The sequence below is a fragment of the Phoca vitulina genome, unplaced genomic scaffold, assembly GCF_004348235.1.
Source record: "Phoca vitulina isolate PV1807 unplaced genomic scaffold, GSC_HSeal_1.0 scaffold10, whole genome shotgun sequence".
Lineage (NCBI taxonomy): Eukaryota > Metazoa > Chordata > Mammalia > Carnivora > Phocidae > Phoca > Phoca vitulina.
This window is the reverse complement of record NW_022589713.1, coordinates 957,114-978,000: the sequence shown is the minus strand read 5'-3', so window position 1 is coordinate 978,000 and position 20,887 is coordinate 957,114. Positions and strand designations below refer to the sequence as shown.

Genomic DNA, 20,887 nt, shown 5'->3' with positions numbered 1-20,887 from the left:
AACCCAAGGCTTCAAATAGTTGATACATATGAGACATCATCCTGAAGTCTGAAATACTATCTTTTGGTTGGGAATTAATGATGGTGAAATAATTGTGAGACTAACTAAGACCTATACAAACAAGTGTATTTTCACATTGACGAATTAAAGTTGGATCACATGGAATGGTATCCATTATGACTTTTCTCTGCCATATTAACACTATTATACATATAAGTAATAAAGAATATCATCCACTGGTATGAGTATGTTCATGTTAATAAATTAGCTGGGCAAAGAATCTTCTCATTTTATAGGCTCAATTAGTACATTGCATAATTAAAATCCACAGGAGCTTTTATTCTAAAGCATGTGGAACTATTTGCTCATCCATGACACTCTAACAGTACTTGTTTTTATGTTGTAAAATATATTCTTCCTAAGTTGGGAGTGTTGGCTCTAGCAGCGATTACTTCCAAACATTCTATGCATTATTTTTCACATGAGAAAGGACTGGTTAGAGCTATCAGGGACACATCTCCAGAAGACTGTCTTTCCCCTAAATAAACTGTAGGTTGCATAAGTCTATATAGTTACAATTTGCAGTTGGCCAAAAGTTGAAACAAAGATTTTTCATAAATTGTTAATTTTTATTGAGATTATTAAACCAAATTTCTTTTCATACTCTTTATAACACTTAGCATTTTAAGCTTAGATCTGCAGAGATGTAAAAATTACTTTAATGCAAACAACTACCTTATTGTCAAACCACTTTTTATGGTTGTTTCTTAGAATGTAAATCTAGTTATTGTCCATGAAGTCTAAAATCCCAAAAATTTTTAGGTGCTTGTTGAATATACAGTGGCTCCTAATTCAGCTATGTATTCATATCAGCTTAGAGCAAGAGTTTAAACAGTGAGTGTGTGAACCATAATGTTGCATTTTTCCTTCCCAGCCTAGCATGTGAAAAAAAGAAACAAAAATTGAAACAATACATTTCTTAAAGCAATAACTGGAAAAGCAAAAGACTGAAAACAACTCAAATGACCACCTATAAGGCATTGGTGGAAAAAAGCTATCATAAAACCATAAAATAGATAACTATACAGCTGTAAAATAGAATAGGGAAGTCTCTATACTGGGGTAGGGTGATATTGAAGACATAAAGTATGGTATGTTAATTGTATAAGAAAGAAGAGAATATGTATACTTATATTTTCAGAAAGAAACAAAGGAAGGATAAAAACCGAAACCTAATAAAAATGGCTAACTATGGATTGGGGGAAGAACTGAAAGAACGGGATAGGAAAGGAAACCTAGACTCTTCTGAATGATGTTTTGTGTTTTGACTTTGGAATCGTGTTTTATGCAACTAAAAAGCAAATATTAAAGACAGGAAACAACAAGTGTTGTCAAGGACATGGAGGAAAAAGGAACCCTTGTGCACTCTTGGTGGGAATGTAAATTGGTGCAGCCACTGTGGAAAAACAGTATGGAGGTTCCTCAAAAAATTAAAAATAGAATTACCACATGGTCCAGTAATTCCACAATTCCACTTCTAAGTATTTACCCAAAGAAAACAAAAACACAAATTCAAAAACATATATGACCCCTATGTCTATTGCAGCATTATTTACAGTAGCCAAGATATGGAAGCAACCTAAGTGTCCACTGATAGGTGAATGGGCAAAGAAGATGCGGTATGTGTACACACACACACATACACACTGGAATATTACTCAGCCGTTTTAAAAAGGGATGAAATCTTGCCATTTGCAACAACATGGATGAACCTAGAGGCTATTATGCTAAGTGACATAAGTCGGACAGAAAAAGGAAAATACCATATGATATCGCTTACATGTGGAATCTAAAAAGCAAAACAAGTGAATAACAAAAAGCAGAATCATATCTACAAATACAGAGAATAAACTGACAGTTGCCAGAGGGGAGGAGGATTGGGAGATGGGCAAAATGGGTGAAGGGGAGTGAGAGGTACAGGTTTCCAGTAATGGAATGAATAAGTCGTGGGAACAAAAGGTATAGTATAGGGAATATAGTCAATGGTATTATAATAACATTTTATGGTGATGGCAGCTACACTTGTGGTGAGCATAGCATAACATATAGAATTGTTGAATTACTGTGTTGTGTACACCTGAAACTAATGTAACATTGTGTGTGAACTATACTCAAATAAAAAAATATTAATCAAAAGGACAACAGAACAAAAACCAAGATCTAAATCAAAAATGAATTGAAACAAATTGAACCTAGCTAGATATCTAGTTGGTAGCATAATCACATGGAGAATTATTTTAGGTCATTTTAGAGTATACTGTTTTGACATTTCATCAGTGGAATAATTCCTGAGATAAAAAGAACCATAAAGGAATTTTAAACTGTATTAATTCATCTTATTAATAGTGATATTAATCTTTTTATTTTGAAACTAATGCATACTCGACTCTCATATTAAGAGAAACAAGTAAGTACTTTTGATCATATCATTAAGATTTTTAAAGTGAGAGAAAAGATAATACAAATATAAAATCAGAGACTTTAAAATTCCTCTAATCTTTAATTTGATAGTATCAGCATGAACTCGTATTACTTTTTTTTTCTTAAAATATGCATTTCCTGTCCCACCCACTGAAAAAGCTGAGAAGCAGTGACAATCCAGGAACAGTGAAACCCCTGGTGCCCAAGTTACTGTCTTTAAACATCATTCCCCACTAAAAGCAGTCCGAGCCGTTTGGAGAAATAGCTAGTTTCAGGTCTCGGGCAGGAACTGTACAAGATGAGCCCAGAACTTCTTGTCACCCCTTAATTATAAGGGATCATATCAAAAGGATGCAGGGCCAACTTCAGGAGGTCCCCACTACCCAAAGGCAGAATAATTTGAGCAACAAAATATGAAAATGATTACATGGAGTAAAATATGTTAAATATATAAATATTCAGGAACTCATAATGCTCATCTTTGGATCAAAATTGACAAGTAAAAATTAAACATTTATTCTTCCTTTCCTGTACAGACTGTTCTTTACAGTCAGCAAGGGAAGTTCTTCACAACAGAGGAATCAAAGCTAATAAATGCGGGGAGAACAATAGAATTGCAAAATCACCATTTTGCAACATCTCATGAAATAATGGATCTAATCAACAAACATTAATGTCTGCCAAAAACATTAAGTGAATGGTTGATGAAGAACTTTATAATAGGGCCAGGCTGACATCACCTTGGACCCACTGATCAATCTTAACATCTTTAAAATTGGGGGAAGCATGTCCCGATACTGTGTAATGGCAATTATGCAGCATCACCTATGATGTATCCTTGACCAAAAGAAATCGAACCTGAATCTTGTCTAGCCTCTACACCTCACTATTGGTTTACACAAAATATGAGGAATAGAGGAACGTGTTAAATGACATCATAAGAATAAAATCATCCAGATCTAGAATGTAGAAAATTTTCAAGTATAAATGATCCATTCTCTTCAATAAATAAATGGCAATGAAAGGGAGGGCCTGAGGACTGTCAGTGATTAAAAGGGATTTAAGATACTTATCAACCAAGTCTAATGTGTGGACCTTGTTTGGATCCTGTTTCAAACAAACTACCTGTAAAAAGAAATTTTTTTTGGACAATCAGTGAAAATTAAACATGGACTCTATAAGATGATATTAAGGCATTATTGATAATATTGTTGGATGTGAAGATGGTATTATAGTTATATTACTGTTTGTTTTTTTTAAGTCCTTATCTGAAATGCCTACTAAATATTTAGGGGTGATATGGCACGATGTCTGGGAGGTACTTTTGAGTACTCCAGATCTACCCAAAAAAATAAAGTGACGATCAATAAATAAGTAACAGAGTTCATGACTATAGAAGCTGGTGATGGGTGCAGGTGGATTCATTGTGCTGTTAATTCCTTTTATATGTATTTCCATAATAAGTTTTTTTTTTTATTTTTAAAGCCCTCCCATGAGATTAGCCCAGATTAGCTTGCATCATTATAGCAGTACCTTGTCAGCAATCTTTTATTAGGTTTTAGGTGAGAGACTTGGTGTGTAGGAATGTGTATTTGTGGATCTCAAGGGGAAAATAGTTTTTTATTAGAGCTTAACTGTAACATCTTTTCATCCAGTTAAATTCCAGAAGTCATAAAATTACTTCATAGAAAGAAAGAACCTTGCTTAGAATACTGTTGTTAACAAGCTTACACACCAAAATACACTGACATCATACCCTTTTTTTTTTTTAGACCAAGCCACCCTGGTTGAACAAGTAAAAAGAGTAAAAGAAATTGAAGCCATTGAAAGTGATTCTTTTGTTCAGCAGACATTCAGATCAAGTAAAGAAGTCAAAAAGGTAAGTTTTCATCCAGACATTATGAATAAGCCTTTAGAATCCCACTGAGGAGATGCTTTATTAATGGATTTGACTTAAATGTAAGTGCTTCTTCTAACAGATAGATGAAGTAGGGTGAACGAGTGTCAGCGTGTTATTGAGAGAGAGAGAATGAATCAGTGAGAAGCAGTTCAAGTTTAACTTGTAAAAATATATCTGATGCCATTTTTTATTTTAAAATTCACTGAGAAGACAAAGTAAAATGTCAACAGTTCTAAAGCAGTAATATGCATTTCATGAACATATAGTTTTCTTTTCAAGTGTCTACATCTACTTTCTGAATTGACACTGCTAGAGAAAAGTTAGAAGAGAGCTTTAACAATCCGATTATTACCCAAATAGTAACATGTGTCTGCACTCTTTGCCCAGATTGGTATCACTTATTCAACTCCAGTAAAAGGAGTTTTGATTGGCATTTTATTTCTGTTGAATATTGCATGTATTCTTTCAATTATTATCAGGACCACCTTTAGGAATCTGTTCCTTTAGTCAGAAAAGGCATTCTACCGTGAGATACATGTATTCTTTAATAACATACATGTAATAAAGACATGGTATTGTTACCACTTATTCAAAAATATTCTACAGCTGTAAATATATTAACGACTGTATGGCATCCTGCTGACAAATTTATCATAATTCATTTATTTTTTTCCTCTGACACTAGATAATTTAAGTAGTTGTAAGCTTGAAAGTATTAATACATGTTTGTAAATATCCATTATTATCCCCATAAGATCAATTTTTCAAGATGGAGTTACTCGCTTAAGGTTAATATTATTTATTTCTACACATGTTCCCAAAGTCATCCTCCACTAACGTCCCAATCCAGATTCTGCCCACAAGTCCAAGGAGAGATCTGCCTCTCACACCATGGTTAACACCAAGTCCTTTTTCACATTTACTTACCTGATAGGTAGTCAGGCAAAAATTGACCTTTTGTCTTCCTATTAGCATTTCTTTTGTTGCTTGTGACATGAACATCTTTTCAGTTACCATATACTTTTTAAATCTTCCTGGAGAAGTGACTCGAGCATGTGCTGGTGCCTGGGTGCACAGCACCAGCCATCCCTGGTTAACCCGTGGTCCCTGCCTTCATTTGCTGATTTCATTTGAACTTTTTGTAAAAGTTTGCCACCACAACTCCTAAAAAATGGTGGAACTGTAAAATGGACATCCATAAGTATAGTTGCTCATTTTATTTAATATCTTACTCTTGAATATCTTGCATATTAAAAGGTCATTTATATGTCCCAAAAGAATTGTAATTTACTTTTAAATTTACTTTCCTAATATTTGTTTTCTGAGGTTCACCCTGACTTCCCAGCTCTCACTGGACTCAAGATAAACAGCATTTTCTTTCTGTGGAAATACTTATTCCTCTCTAGTTAATATACCAGGTTTTCCTCTAAACAACTTTTTCCCTTTTGATACTAATTATTAATAATAAACTTATTTTTGGGCGCCTGGGTGGCTCAGTCGGTTAAGCGTCTGCCTTCGGCTCAGCTCATGGTCCCAGGGTCCTGGGATCGAGCCCCTGGGATCGGGCTCCCTGCTCAGTGGGGAGTCTGCTTCTCCCTCTGCCCTTCCCCCCCTGCTCATGATCTCTCTCTCAAATAAATAAAATCCTTTAAAAAAATTTTAAAAATAATAATAATAATAAACTTATTTTTAATTCCATTGTTTTTCCTCCAAAATACTGGCAGCTCCTCCAATAACTAGCAAAACCAGCGATGAGCAAGGAAATTGATCTGAAGTGTACCTGATAAAAAGGAGGATGGGGCTTTGGGCTCAAAGAGATCTGAGTTTGAATCTTAACTCTCACACTTCCTGCCATGATTTATGGTCTTTAGCAAGCTTCTCAACTTCTTCATCCTTCAATTTCCAAATCCATAAAATAGAACCAATAATACCTACTTTTTGGAGTTGTTGAGGAGTAAATATAATGAGTATCAAATATCTAACATGGTTCTTGATCCCATAAATGCTTATTTTTAAATAACATACTCTAGCACCTAAATTATTCTATATCTAAGTACATTCTGTAAACTAAGCATAGTGCTTAAAAACTTCTACTGTAGGTGCTCAGTCTGTCTTTTTTTTTTTTTTTTTTAAGATGTATTTATTTGACAGAGAGAGACACAGCGAGAGAGGGAACAAAAGCAGAGGGAGTGGGAAAGGGAGAAGCAGGCTTCCCGCCGAGCAGGGAGCCCGATGCGGGGCTCGATCCCAGGACCCTGAGATCATGACCTGAGCCGAAGGCAGACGCTTAACGACTGAGCCACCCAGGCGCCCCGGTGATCAGTCTGTCTTAAGTATCAACACCTTACCCCATTTACATTTTTTAATATTCCCCAAGTTTCCATGCTCACCAGTAAGGCAGACCTCTTGCTGAGAAAACAGAAAATCTTTAGATCTGGTTTTACCTTTAAAGTCTTTTGAAAGGTATAAATGTAAAATACCTGTATATTTCAATTCCAGAATTAGTAATGTTTTCGCCTCATTGTATCCCCTAGAAAAGTTTTGAAAGATTATTTCCCCTTAACCTCTGAAGGTTATTAATCTTAAGCTAACTGACTAAATCCAAGAGAAAAAAGTCTTCTTCCTAAATCTCTAATAAAAGCCTGTATAGTTAAATGGCTTTCCATGGGACCAATATAAAGGAATTTCACCTATATCTCTGATCAAAGGGACCATCATTATTAATTATTTTAATAACTAGTTTCTGTTGTTTCAGTGTTCAATGCCAAGTTGGAATTTTCACTCACCTTCAATATAGCTTTTCTTGCACTTCTAATTCAGATGCCACCATTAGGGATAGAGAGGATTAAGATGAAATAGGGGCCTCTAGGGGCACCTGGGTGGCTCAGTTGGTTAAGCATCTGACTCTTGATTTCAGTTCAGGTCATGATCTCAGGGTCGTGAGATTGAGCCCCACGTGAGGCTCTAACACTCAGCGGGGAGTCTGCTTGAGATTCTCTCTCTCCCTTTCCCTCTGCCCCTCCCCCGCAACACATGCTCTTGCTCTCTCTAAAATAAATAAATAAATCTTTTTTAAAAAAAGATGAAACAGGGGCCTCTCAATTTCATAAGGAATGTTCATGAATCTGTGCAAGAAAAACCCATCTACTGTTTCAGCTGTCTTTTAAAAGAGGTGGCCCTTAACAATAATTCACACAAAGAAATAAAATCAATTCTGGAAGGCCTTGAGCTGGCTAGTTCTAGATTGGATAAGTATGAGGGAGAAGCAAAAGCAACCTAGAAATATTAATCCAGCACTGTGAGTTGAGCCACTTAAAAATGTATGTAATTAAAATATTTTACCAACATTTTTATTTCTTTCCTCTAAAATTAAAACCAAATAACAATAAATCTTAGTTTAGCAGTTAGGAAGCAGTGGTCAAAAGCATGATATGTAGGGTCAGACAGATGCAGGGTCAGGTCTGATTCTGCCATTTACTGGCTATGTGTCCTTAAACCACATGATAACCCCATGGCTCTCTTATCTTAAAAGGGAGGTAATACCCCTGGCAGAAGTTTTTATAAGGATGAGCAAGATACCTTACATAAAATAGTTAGCCAAGCACCTGACACTCAGGAAATAAAAGCTGTTATTATTCTTCCTCTCCCTGCTTCTGCTCCACCTCTTCCTCTTCCTGAATGCTGAGGGCTGCATTTGTCTCTGGCTTCCTTAAAAGGAATTGGAGATGCAAGGATTCTCATTTTGGTTGGGTCACAGCTTGTTTTATGTAATTTTTTATGGTTTATAGACCCTACAATTCTCATTGGAGGCTTGGTGACCTATTGTATTCCTAAGCAAATAATTTAAAAAGTACTTTACAGCTTTATATAGTAGCTTACTGGTTTAGTATACAGACAGCAGCTTTGGGCCAATTTGTTTCAGCCCAGCATTTGGAAACATTAAAGCATGAAGCAAATGTTGTAAAACAATGTTGTAACATAGCCCCATTTTGTTTTTTATATTTAAATAACTTAAAGTGACTAAAATAATAATAGCTACCATTAATACTAGACATTTAACATATGTAAGTTATCTAAAATCCCAGTAACCTGGGATTTTAAACTTGCTTAGTTTAAAACTAAGCAAGCTGAGGCTCAGCAAATTTTATTACCCATGGTCAAAGTGCTAATAAATGACAAGAAAGAGCATCCACACAAAATTTATTCAACTCCAGAGCCCATGTTTGTTTTTACTCATCCAGTGTCTCTCATAATTGTGAACTCAGTGCACGTTCCCTATTGAAGTATAAAGAAAGCATTCACTAACAGGGGAGTATGCTTAAAAAAAAAAAAAGAAGAAGATGGCATTTACCTTGGTGAATGTACAACGGTCTAAAGTATTAGCCATCTAACACTGGACTTTTATTAGTCACTGCATTTCAAAATGATCAGAAAAGCAGTGATGGGCCAACAGTGAATAAATTTACACTCAACTGTAATATGAAACAGAAGGCCAATTTATTAGTTTAGAAAACGGTATCCCTTTCCAGTTTCTAAAATGTCTGTGTCTGCAATATAAGGTAGCGATTCAGGATACCCAAGAAGCTGAATTATTTATCAGGAGATTACTTAGCAAAAGGAGGTAAATTATCTTGAGGACCATTTCATCCAGATCATGGGGAGATAGGAGCTATCCCTGATGCACAGCAAAGACTAACTCTCTTGAGGACTAAATTACTCATGACCCAGGTTTCAATATCTTTCTCTTCTGGACAGTTCTACACACATTGGCATAAATTTTATATCTCTGAAAAAGGCTTCTCTATACTAACCACCCCTTCAGTTGATAGAGTCTTTCTTCAGCTGTGTGAATTCCACTAATTAAGCTAAGGAGCTGTAACCAGAAAGTGGCTATTACCAATAACATGCTAGACATTGTGTCTCCGTCAACACATATAGATTTAACAGGTTAACTCTCTGCAATCATCTCTCTCTTGTGTGAGTAGATAATTGGTAGTTCCTGCTATATCATCTTCAAGAACCAAGATGCAGTTTGTTTCCAAACTTCTGTCCCAAATAAGCTTATTGCCAGTTATTCAACCCTAAAATAGTTGTAGCTGGCAGACACCCCCCTATGTTCAGAAAGAGGATAAATAACCCTAAAGCAGCAGGGTCTAATTTACTCTTTTACTTGAAGTACATTTTAAAACAAGTTTTCCAAACTGAACCACCAGGTGGCAGTGCTACTCAAAGCCAGATACTTGATAGTGGCCATGTTGTGGGTTTTTTTATAGTCAAAATTTCTCCAACAGTTTTCCTCACTTAAATAAAGAAGCAGGGCGCCTGGGTGGCTCAGTCGTTAAGCGTCTGCCTTCGGCTCAGGTCATGATCCCAGGGTCCTGGAATCGAGTTCCACATCGGGCTCCCTGCTCGGCAAGAAGCCTGCTTCTCCCTCTCCCATTCCCCCTGCTTGTGTTCCCTCTCTCGCTGTCTCTCTCTCTGTCAAATAAATAAATAAAATCTTTAAAAAAAATAAAAAATAAAAAAATAAAAAATAAAGAAGCAATTGATGATTCCTGTCATATATTTTTTAATTATCCACTTAAATAATAACTTCCATGCTCTGATCCTAATCTCTGAAAACTTTACCTGAAATGTACATAAGCACTTCTCCAAGAAAATGTTCATGTACTGTAGGTATAAACAGAACGAGACCAGTTCACTTTTATAATAGAATGTTATCTCTGCCGCCTGAATATGTGCGATCCACATCTTTGGCAACTAGAATAACAACACTCCACAATTCTTCAAGGCAGTTCAATACTGCCAGTCTCCTAGCTGAGCCCTATCAAAGCATGGCTAAGACAGGCAGAATGACATGCTCTTCTGTTCTCTGCATGCAGCATAGACTACCAAAAAATGATGTCTGGATGTCATTAGATTAGCATACTTCCCACCTTTCCCTATGCAGAATGTTGGGCTTTACTGATCTACGTCCTCCATTTTATAAAGGGTCAGTATAATATCATACAGGGCTGTAGGCCTTCTAGGCCTAGTATGTTGGAAATATAGAAAGGTTTGACACCTGGGGGTGGAGGTGGGGGGAGTATTGGCTTCAAAATACAAGAAGAAAACTGCCAGATTTAACAGTTATTTCTTTAAGTATCTCTATGTCCCTTGTTACAATGTGTGATTATGTCTTTATTTTGATATCTATTTGTAAGTTATCTGTCAGTTCCATTAGCAAAATGTGATCTCCACTTGGTACAGGGAACATACCTATTTTACTCTCCCTTGTGTACCCAGTGCTTAGCAGTTAGTAGCACTCAATAAATACTGAAGGTGGATATCCAGTTCTAAGATAAATCATTCTAAGAAAGGATTAACTAATTTGTGTAGATTTCATTTTCTAGATGTTTTTCCCAGTGACATCTGTTTTACCCTTCACTCAGAGAAGTAGATGTTCAGAAGTAGCTACATTAAAAGAAAATGGAGGTTCAAAAAGTACACATATAGAACCAGTAGGTGTAGAAAAAAGGCCGAGTGGTGGAATTAATCTCCCAGTCACCTTGGGTTTTTTTATTTTAATTTCCGATTTCAGCTTCTCATCTAGTCTATTTCATGTCATTCCTGCAGCCTTGCTGCTGATTAGCCACTTCCCTGGCCTTTTCCTTTCCCAGACAGGGAAGTATGGGAAATAGCCCAAGAGACCACAGCACGACTGGCTTCTTCCAGGCAGCAGCAATGATTTATCAGTCCTCGCGTCCGCAGCCCTGAGCCCAGCGCCTGGCACTTAGTATTCCGTGATGGAATGTTATCATTCAGCAATAAAATGGAATGACATACTGATACATGCTTCAGCCTTTCATGGAAGAACCTTGAAAGCATGCTCAATGAAAGAAGCCAGTCACAGAAAATAAAACAAACCCACAACAACAAGAAACTACATAATGTATGATCTTTTGTATGAAGTGTCCAGAATAAGCAAATCCATAGTGACAAAATAGATGAGTGGTTGCATAGGGATGGGGAGGCTGGGAGAAATGGGGAGCAGTGACTGCTAATGGGTATGGGGTTTTGTGGGAGGAGGATGAAAATGTTCTGAGGTTGCTTGTGGTGTTGGTCGCAAAATTCTGTGGATATGCTAAAAGCTATATGAATTGTGATATGTGAATTATATCTCATTGAGGCTGTTATTTAAAAAGCAAAAACAGGGTGCCTGGGTGGCTCAGTCAGTTAAGTGTCTGCCTTCAGCTCAGGTCATGATCCTGGGGTCCTGGGATCGAGCCCCGCATTGGGCTCCCTGCTCAGCGGGGAGTCTGCTTCTCCCTCTCCCACTACCCCTCCCCCCTGCTTGTGCTCTCTCTCTCATACTCTCTCTCTCTCAAATAAATATTTAGAAATAATAATAATAATAAAAATAAATAAAAAACAAAAACAAAATAACCTTTGAATTTGCTTTTCATCTCTAAAGAGACCAAATGAATGCTGGAGATTTGTTGCTTGTTTTGACTAATAGAATTTAGATTTATGAAATGTTTTTCTATAGTATAGACACCTAAGTCCCAATTTCTCAAGAAAAACATGCTGATCATAAAAAAAAACAATCAAAATTTTCTCCATGTTTTTGTATTTTTTTGCTTGTTTTCAGAATTGTTTCTTACTCATCACCCAGGGTCTTTTTATGATTAGTATTATCTCAAAGGAGACTAAATGAACAATTACTATTCCAAATAAAAAATATTGTTAAGGCAGAATTTTAATTATATATTGTGATCTAATTAATAAAACATTTATGTATCATGTTTCAGTCCGTGGAGCCTGGTGAGGTGAAGCATGCAGCTGCGACATCGGGACCAGCAACAGTAGTTCCTGACCCTCCCAGTAGTGAAAAAGAAATAGACCCCAGCAGCATCCCCACTGCCATCAAGTACCAAGATGACAATTCTCTGGCCCATCCGAATGTAAGATCCTTAGATCTGAAGAATGTCCACTGAAGTCTACTTGACTGAAATGAATTCAAACTATTGTCATTTTGTGCTGATGACAAAAAGACTGTTGGAGGAAATGGATTCATATATTCCTATTTGCTAGAAATAGGCAGCTGACCCCCATCCCTTAGAGCAGTTACATGGATTTGAATCTGGTGTTATCCAAATCATGTTGTCTGACTTTTAGAAGTAGTCTTCCTATGCTTAACAAAAATAGGCAAAAAGAAGAGGTTGGTTGGTTTTTTAAATCTGGCACTAAAAGATCTAATTCTGCCTCAGCTCTCGTTGGTTCATTGAACTGAGCCTGTCACGGACATCGTATTTTACTATCTACTCTGAAGTCGTGTCATTCCGCTGTGTCTCTGAGAAAAAGCGTAGGAAATAAACTTCACAAAACACAGCGTAAAATTGTTAACAAACAATGTTGCTATTACACTTTTTCTCCAAGACTTTCTGAACATTATTAATTCCAAATAGATTATCTTCAGTTGAGAAGTCACCAAAAGTTAAACAGTATCCAAATCTTGTGCTGAAAGATGTATTCTGTAAAGGTAATTTATGTTACATAAGGTCAAATCCAAGTTATTGGCAAACAATAACATTTTTCCTTTTTCTTTTTCTTATTTCAGTTATTTATTGAGAAAGCTGATGCTGAGGAAAAGTGGTTCAAGAGATTAATTGCTCTCCGACAAGAAAGGTTAATGGGCAGTCCTGTGGCCTAAGTAATATATATATGGTTGAATTAACAGTAACATTGGAAATGTAGGTTTTTAAATCCCAATATTAACTTTTTACTTTTAAAAAGCGGTTAGCTGATTATGTGAAAAGGTAATATTTCATTCATTTCTCATGTAGGCTTGAATATTTGTTGATTTGAACTTAATCAAACATTGTGAATATTAAAACTAGTGTAAAATTTAATGCATGAAAATATCATACTGTTAATAAAGTTAATCCTAAAAATATCAGTGGTAAAATAAATGGTACACAGTAGTGTTTGAGTAAAATTGGAAAAATATCAAGTTGTCATTTAAGGATACAATTTTGATTAATCATGCATATGTAAGAATCAAACTATATGCTATCCATGTGAGATTTCATCTTCCATGTATTATGAAACCATTTTTGAATCTTTTATTTCACCTTATTGTAAAAATTTAGGCAGAATAAAAAGCACTGTAAACAATCTAAGTAGAATGAGCATGTTAATCCTAGAGGAAAAAAATATTTTTTGAAAAACGTTTCTTGAAAATTAAATAAATTGACAATTTATTGCTTAGAGATCAGCATTTACTAAGTGTTCCTTTTAAAAATGTTAGCAGATCCCAGCTCATTCCTCCAGAAACCATATGTTCATGGTAGACCTCATCAGTTGACCAAATACCCATGATGGGGAAATCATTTCTGAGAAAGCTGGTAAGAGCTCTCACTTCAGTCTTACTTACCCAACTGCTATTCCCTACAGAGGAAGCCAGCTAATTGTAATTTTGATAAAGCTATCTGTCATTGTAGAATACCTTTCTCTAGTAGCTGAATGAAAATCAAGTATGCATTCCATACTAAACATGCCAGAGATAAAGATTTCTAGGCCTTGCCTTACAAAACTAGTTTTCAACAGCTGACATGAATATTTCCCTTCTCTTTTGTTCTGTTGTCTGGTCTCACTCTAATTTGGTCTCTATGAAGACTGTGCCTTGGAATACAAGATAAACCTGAAAAGTTTTTAGGAGAAGATTATCAATATACAGGACAGTTTAAAGCCATCTTTGTTATATTTCTGGAACTACTAAAATTCTAATTTCTGTTAAAAATTTTTAAAAAATAGGGGCGCTTGGCTTAGTCAGTTAAACATCTGCCTTCAGCTCAGGTCATGATCCCGGGGTCCTGGGATTGAGCCCCACATTGGGCTCCTTTCTCAGTGGGGAGTCTGCTTCTCCCTCTCCTGCTCCCCCTACTTATGTTCTCCCTCTCTCTCTCTCTCTCTCTGTCAAATAAATAAATAAAATCTTTTAAAAAATAAATAAAAATTTTTTAAATATAAAGATTCCAGTTGCAAAAGGTATGGAAAATAGACTGATGACAAAATACTTGTTTTCATATAAACATGGTTCACATTCTAAGTAGGTGCTAGTGGTCTTTTCTTATCTTTTCTCTTCTTTTTTAGCTGTAAGTAAAAGTGCCCAGCATAAACTCAGGTTTATGTGATCATTAATATAGATACACACATTTTTAGTGACTAAAAAAGGGAAATATTTTGTATTTCATTCTTTGTATAACTTGTAAACAGTAAAAGGACTCTCACTCTTTTGGAAAGTGTATTTTACAAGAATATGGGTTGTCATTTGGGCCACTAGTTATTCTCCAGAGAATAACTGGCATTTTTTTCCAGTATGCCTGATCCTCCTTACCTATAACTAGTGAAAATATTGTGATCTATGTTAATTATATTTAACACCCATGTTCCTTTGTGGCAAGTAGCCCAAATACAGAAGTTTAAATTACAGTTGATTTGTATTTTAAAGCTAAGTTTTTCACAGAGATGGAGAATCAAGTTATTTTTTTAATTAACTAAACTTTAGTCCCTGCAGGAACTCAATAACTATTCCCCTCCTTCCTGATTTCCAGTATGATTCATTTTAATGTATTATTAACTTCATTTGCCTACATTCCTGTTGAAGACTACAATATTACCACACAAGCCAAATCAAATTTAATGAGAAAGACTTCAGAGAATACTATCAAATATATCACCATACTCAAGCTAGGTGATGCATGCTGGCCTTCTTTAATATCCTAATATAATGAGTCTGTAAAACACAACAATCCCTTTAATGTCACTTGACTAATGATAACAATTTGGACTTACATAAGACCTTGGTGTTTATTGAAATGTTGACTTCATACAAAATAATGAGTGCTCGTAATATAAGTTGGGTTTTCATTTCTGACTACATTCTTAGGGAAAATGGAGTAAGAACATTAAGTCATTCAACCTTCTTCACTTCAGCATCCTCACCTGTAAAATGAAAATGCTAAGAGTGGACCTGCCTTCTTTGATTTTTCAGCAAAATAACATAAAAGAATGCCCTTCATAGAAAAAGTATTCCCTTTATGCCAAGATAACATTTTAGCATGCTAACCATCTTAATGAAATATGGAACAAATAGTTGCATGGGTAGTGGTTTGAAAAGCTGCACCCCAACATCAGCGTACTCGTTATGTATACTCTTGAAATGCCATGGTCAGTGGATTCCATCCCAGCTTTGTCCCCAGCTTTCCCTGATCTCCCTCCCTGCCAGGAACACAGGAAACCCTATTTTCTCTGCAGTTAATGACCTATATCTTCTACTTACTTGAAGGATCTCAGGTCTTCTTCAAATTTACCTACTTATTCATTAATCTCTTTTTTTTTTTCTTTTTAAAGATTGGGCTGGGCACCGTAAGTGCAGTTGGGTATACACAGGTGAATCTAGTGGGGATCCTGCCTCCAAGAGTCTTAGTTATAAAGCCCAGACATGTATATAACATAAGAAATACACTACTTAGTGGCAGAGGAGAGGACATTGTTGCAGTGAAAAGAGAAATTACTCCAAGTTAGAAAATTTGGAAGACTTCATGGAAGAAATCACAACTGATGAAGACTTGAAGGATAAGATGGCTCCTGGAGCCACAAAGACTCACAGCCGTCCTCCTCCATTTTCCTAATAGTTGCCCTAGAAGGTTGGGAACTATCACAGTTCTAATCCAGAGAAGAATCCCTCTTGTGAAAGACCCAAGTGGCCCTGCCTCTCAATCTTATTAAAAGTTCAGGCAAAATTTGAGGTTCCTGGTTACCCTTTGGCTTTCTCTGACCATTTCTTCCTTTTGGTGGAGAATTGGATGAATAAGCCAAGCCTTCATTTGGCCACAGGCATCAACAGTCTTGTATCACCACGAAGATGACGTGAGCCAAGACGTGCAAAGGTAACTCAAAGGAGACTTTCAGGACCTCTGAGAAAGCATTGCACCTGCCAGTAAGGCCTTGCACAGCTTTGTGGATCCCTGGGCGCTCCCCGGCCCTCTTTGTTTTTCCACTGGGTACTGTGATAGAAAGCATCATTTTGGAACTAAAAGATACAGTCCACCTGTCTGTGGTTAGATCCTACCCCAAATTTTTCCTTTCGTTTGGGCATCCAGTGAAAATCCGAAAGTGAACAAATAAGATAGTAACAAAAGCTGGAAATGAAACAAGACAGGTAACATTTTTGATCACTGAACTATGGATGAATTTGTCTGGAATTCTTGTCCCCATGTTACTCCTTCCTTCCCCCTTTTCCCTATCCCAATTCATTGTTGAGTATTACAGAAGGGATTTTATTTTTTTTTTTGAAGAATTATTTATTTTAGAGAGAGAGCAGGGGGGAGTGGCAGAGGGAGAGGGAGAGTCTTAAGCAGACTTTGCTCTGAGCACAAAGACCCTGAGATCATGACCCTGAGCCAAACCCAAGAGTCAGATGCTTAACCAACTGTACCACCCAGGCACCCCTACAGAGGAATTTTAAACCAGCTCTTGACCATTACTCAATTGATACAGTACTTGAATTATTTAGAAAGTGTTTAAATGCCATCCTTTAAATGTAAGCCTGATTCCTTGGAACTCCGTCATGGAATAATGAAAAAGCACGTCATCTTCACAAGAAAATACTTGAGTCTTTACCACAGAACAGGAGTAAAAATAAAGGTAAGAAAGAACACTTTGTGAATTCTCTAATCATCTTCACCTTTTATTACAGGGATTGACATTGGTCAATATATTTAACTGGTGGGGTTTTTTTCCTAAATCAAAGAAAATGCTCTTATCATCTGTATTTCCAAGTTATTTTTGCTATCATTGTACCCCCAGGATCTAGCCCATTCTTGACCACAAAGAAAGCTCTCAATAAATATTTTCCAATGAAAGAAGAATGAATTTGCCCATGTTGAATGAGCAGTCTATTTAACAGTTTGGTTATTTAAATTACTTAAGCTATTTGGAGCCAGTATAAAAAAATAAATAGGTGTCTATGTATATACCAAAAGAATTGTAAGTACAGTCTCAAAGAGATGCTTGCACACCCATGTTCATAAAAGCATTATTCACAATAGCTAAAACATGGAAGCAACTCAAGTGTCCATGGATGGATGAATGGATAAGTAAAATGTGTATACATATAATGGAATATTATTCAGCCTTAAAGGGGAAGGAAATTCTAAACGAAATAAGTCAATCAGAGAAAGAAAAATACCGGGGCGCCTGGGTGGCTCAGTCGTTAAGCGTCTGCCTTCGGCTCAGGTCATGATCCCAGGGTCCTGGGATCGAGCCCCGCATCGGGCTCCCTGCTTGGCGGGAAGCCTGCTTCTCCCTCTCCCCCTCCCCCTGCTTGTGTTCCCTCTCTTGCTGTGTCTCTCTCTGTCAAATAAATAAAATCTTTAAAAAAAAAAGAAGACAAATACCATATGATCTCACTCATATGTGGAATTTAAAAAACAGAACAGATGAGCAAAGATTAAAAAAAAGAGAAAGAGACAAACCAAGAAACTCTTAACTATAGAGAATAAACTGATGGTTACCAGAGGAGAGGGGTGGGGGGGATGGGTTAAACAGGTGATGTGGATTAAGGAGTGCACTTTTGATGAGCACTGGGTGATGTATGTGGAATTGCTAAAGCACTATATTGTACACCTGAAACTAATATAACACCGTATGTTAACTAAAAAAGGAGGAAGGAAATTCTGCAATACGCTACAACATGGATGAGCCTTGAGGACATTATGTTAAGTGAAATAACCCAATCACAAAAAGATACAAACTATTATGATTCCACTTACATGAGTTACTCAGAGTAGTTAAACTCACAAAGACAGAAGGCATAACGGTAGTTGCGCAGGCTGGGGGAGGGGGAAATAGGGAGTTATTGCTTAATGGGTAAAGAGTTTGAGTTTCATAAGGTGAAAAGAGTTACGGGATTGGATGGTGGTGATGGTTTCACAACACTGTGAATGTATTTAATAACACTGAACTGTAGACATAAAAATGGTTAAGATGGTAATTGCTATGTGTATTTTACCACAATAAAAAAAAAATCTATCCTAAATAAATGTCATGGGTAAGTACGGAGTACATAGTGCCTTTCTGTTGCGTTTGGGGCTACAACAGTGGGGTAGAGTTTAAGCAAGGATCTTACTAGTTCTACACTAGACCAGACTTTCTGGTGTAATTTTTTTGTATTGCTTAAATAATATTTCAAATGGTGTGGATGTGGTCATTAAGGGTCCGCTGGCTCCTATGATTGCTGTCCTTGCAAGCTATAGGCCAGTGTTCAAGAAGTAAAGGCTACCAGGATAGTAATACACCACTGTAAACTCAATAGTGTACCATTTTATTTTTAGGTCTTGAGAAGGAATGGCAAAATGATCCTGCTACAGCTCTTAGACAGAATGATGAACTGAACTGACCCTCTCTTAGCATCTTGTAACTTGATACGTGGGCTGAAATCCCACAGTGTAAAAAATGTAATAGAGTGGAGGCTCCCTTCATAATCTTTTTAAAAATGAACTGCTAAAATCCCATGTCTTATATAAACTCCATAACTACAGTCTATCTACCTGTGAATGTTCCACAAGAATTATGCCATAAATTAAAATGGAATTGAAAACATAAATGAGAAATAAATGTTTTCCAAATACCAGCACGATGAATGAATGACTACTGTGAAAAATTCCTAGATTTTTTAAACAAATCCCGTAACTGGATTATTTATTTAGCACCATTGTAGCTTCTCTGTCTTCTCTTTCTGCTATAGTACGTCTAGTTGGCCTGGAGAAGAAAACTCATGCTATTAATAGTTTGAAAAAAATACTCTTTTCAAAATGCTGGTATTTGAATCTGCTGCAATCTCAGTACGTGAGGTGAAAATGGAAAGTCATCCAAAATGATCATCTCCCATAAATATAGTTTTCTGCATGTTTAAAATATTTCATTAAAATTTGTGGACCTGCCATAGAGCATAATCAGCACCCCAAGTCCTGTGTTACTTAACAGCTGTTCCACCAGAAACACTTGAAGGCGAATACCTATTCACATTAACACTGTTCCTACAACCACGCTTGTGTTTCAGAGGTCATGTGGGCTGCTTTCAGAAAAAAGATGCTCAGAGACTTTTAACTTCCCTTCTTTATAATTAATAAGAGGGTAACGAATATGTTAGCATTCACCATAGCTTAGAAAATACCAGAGACTCCATTTTTATTTGTTGTCCTTAAGTTGAAATTCCAATCTCTAAGTATTCTCATCTTGCTATAATAACTGTGCAATGTAATTCCCAAGAGATGTTGTTCGATTAATTTCTAAATCCCTTTGAAAGGGATTTAAGCGGGGGTGGGGGGGATGGGTTAGCCTGGTATTAAAGTATTAAAGAGGGCACGTACTGAATGGAGCACTGGGTGTTATACGCAAACAATGAATCATGGAACACCATCAAAAACTAATGATGTATGGTGATTAACATAACTAAAATAAATTTTTTTTTAAAAGGCATTTAAACAGACCTTAAAGAGCTTTGGAACAGTTATTAAAATACGCTTTTTCTCTTATTTTTTTAAAAGCTACCTTAAAATTCTCATAATTTATGATAAAAAATTTCTGTCCTTTTGCCAGCAAAGACAGCATAGCATTAAAATGTGTTTTTAGGGGTGCCTGGGTGGCTCAGTTGGTTAAGTGGCTGCCTTTGGCTCAGGTCATGATCCCAGGGTTCTGGGATCGAGCCCCACAACAGGCTCCTTGCTCAGCAGAGAGCCTGCTTCGCCCCTGCCTGCCATTTCCCCCTGCTTGTGCTTGCTCTCTGTCTCTCTCTCTCTCTCTCTCTGTCAAATAAATAAAATCTTAAAAAAAAAATGGCCTTTCATTAAAAAATAATAATAAAATAAAATGTGTTTTTACTTGGGGAGTTAAAAAATCAATCTAATGTTTAAATGTCACTGGGAGATTTAAATATTGGTTTCTAGTTCAAATGTGCAATGTGTATATTAAATGTGAATGGCCACTATTTTATTAAACTAGTTCTGTTTCACAATACTTCAAAGTGTACTCAATCTTCATGTATATGTTCTCTATAAATTATATAATTTAAATATGCCAGCTAGCAAATGGTCACATAGAATTTATTAAATGTGCTCATTTGCTAGCCTTGTATAAATACAGGCAACATCAGCCTGATAAAAGAATAACGAGAGGCAACCCACAGAATGAGAGATGATATTTGCAAATGACACTACAGATAAAGGGCTGGTATCCAAGATCTATAAAGAACTTCTCAAACTCAACACCCAAAAAACAAATAATCAAGTCAAAAAGTGGGCAGAAGATATGAAAAGACACTTCTCTGAAGAAGACATACAAATGGCTAACAGACACATGAAAAAATGTTCATCATCATTAGCCATCAGGGAAATCCAAATCAAAACCACATTGAGATACCACCTTACACCAGTTAGAATGGCAAAAATGGACAGGGAAAGA

At 36.4% G+C, this 20,887-nt stretch overlaps 1 protein-coding gene across 1 annotated transcript in view; it reads left to right on the top strand.

Annotated features, from left to right (window-relative positions):
- The window catches only part of RSRC1 (arginine and serine rich coiled-coil 1), a 406,135-nt gene extending 391,970 nt beyond the window's left edge, over nucleotides 1-14,165 (top strand). Inside the window, exons 8-10 of the mRNA XM_032408362.1 lie at nucleotides 4,254-4,360; nucleotides 12,172-12,324; nucleotides 12,981-14,165. Coding sequence (XP_032264253.1) covers nucleotides 4,254-4,360; nucleotides 12,172-12,324; nucleotides 12,981-13,073 — 353 coding nt within the window. The 3' untranslated portion in view covers nucleotides 13,074-14,165. The remainder of the gene's footprint in view (nucleotides 1-4,253; nucleotides 4,361-12,171; nucleotides 12,325-12,980) is intronic.
- The last annotated feature ends 6,722 nt before the right edge of the window (nucleotides 14,166-20,887 follow it).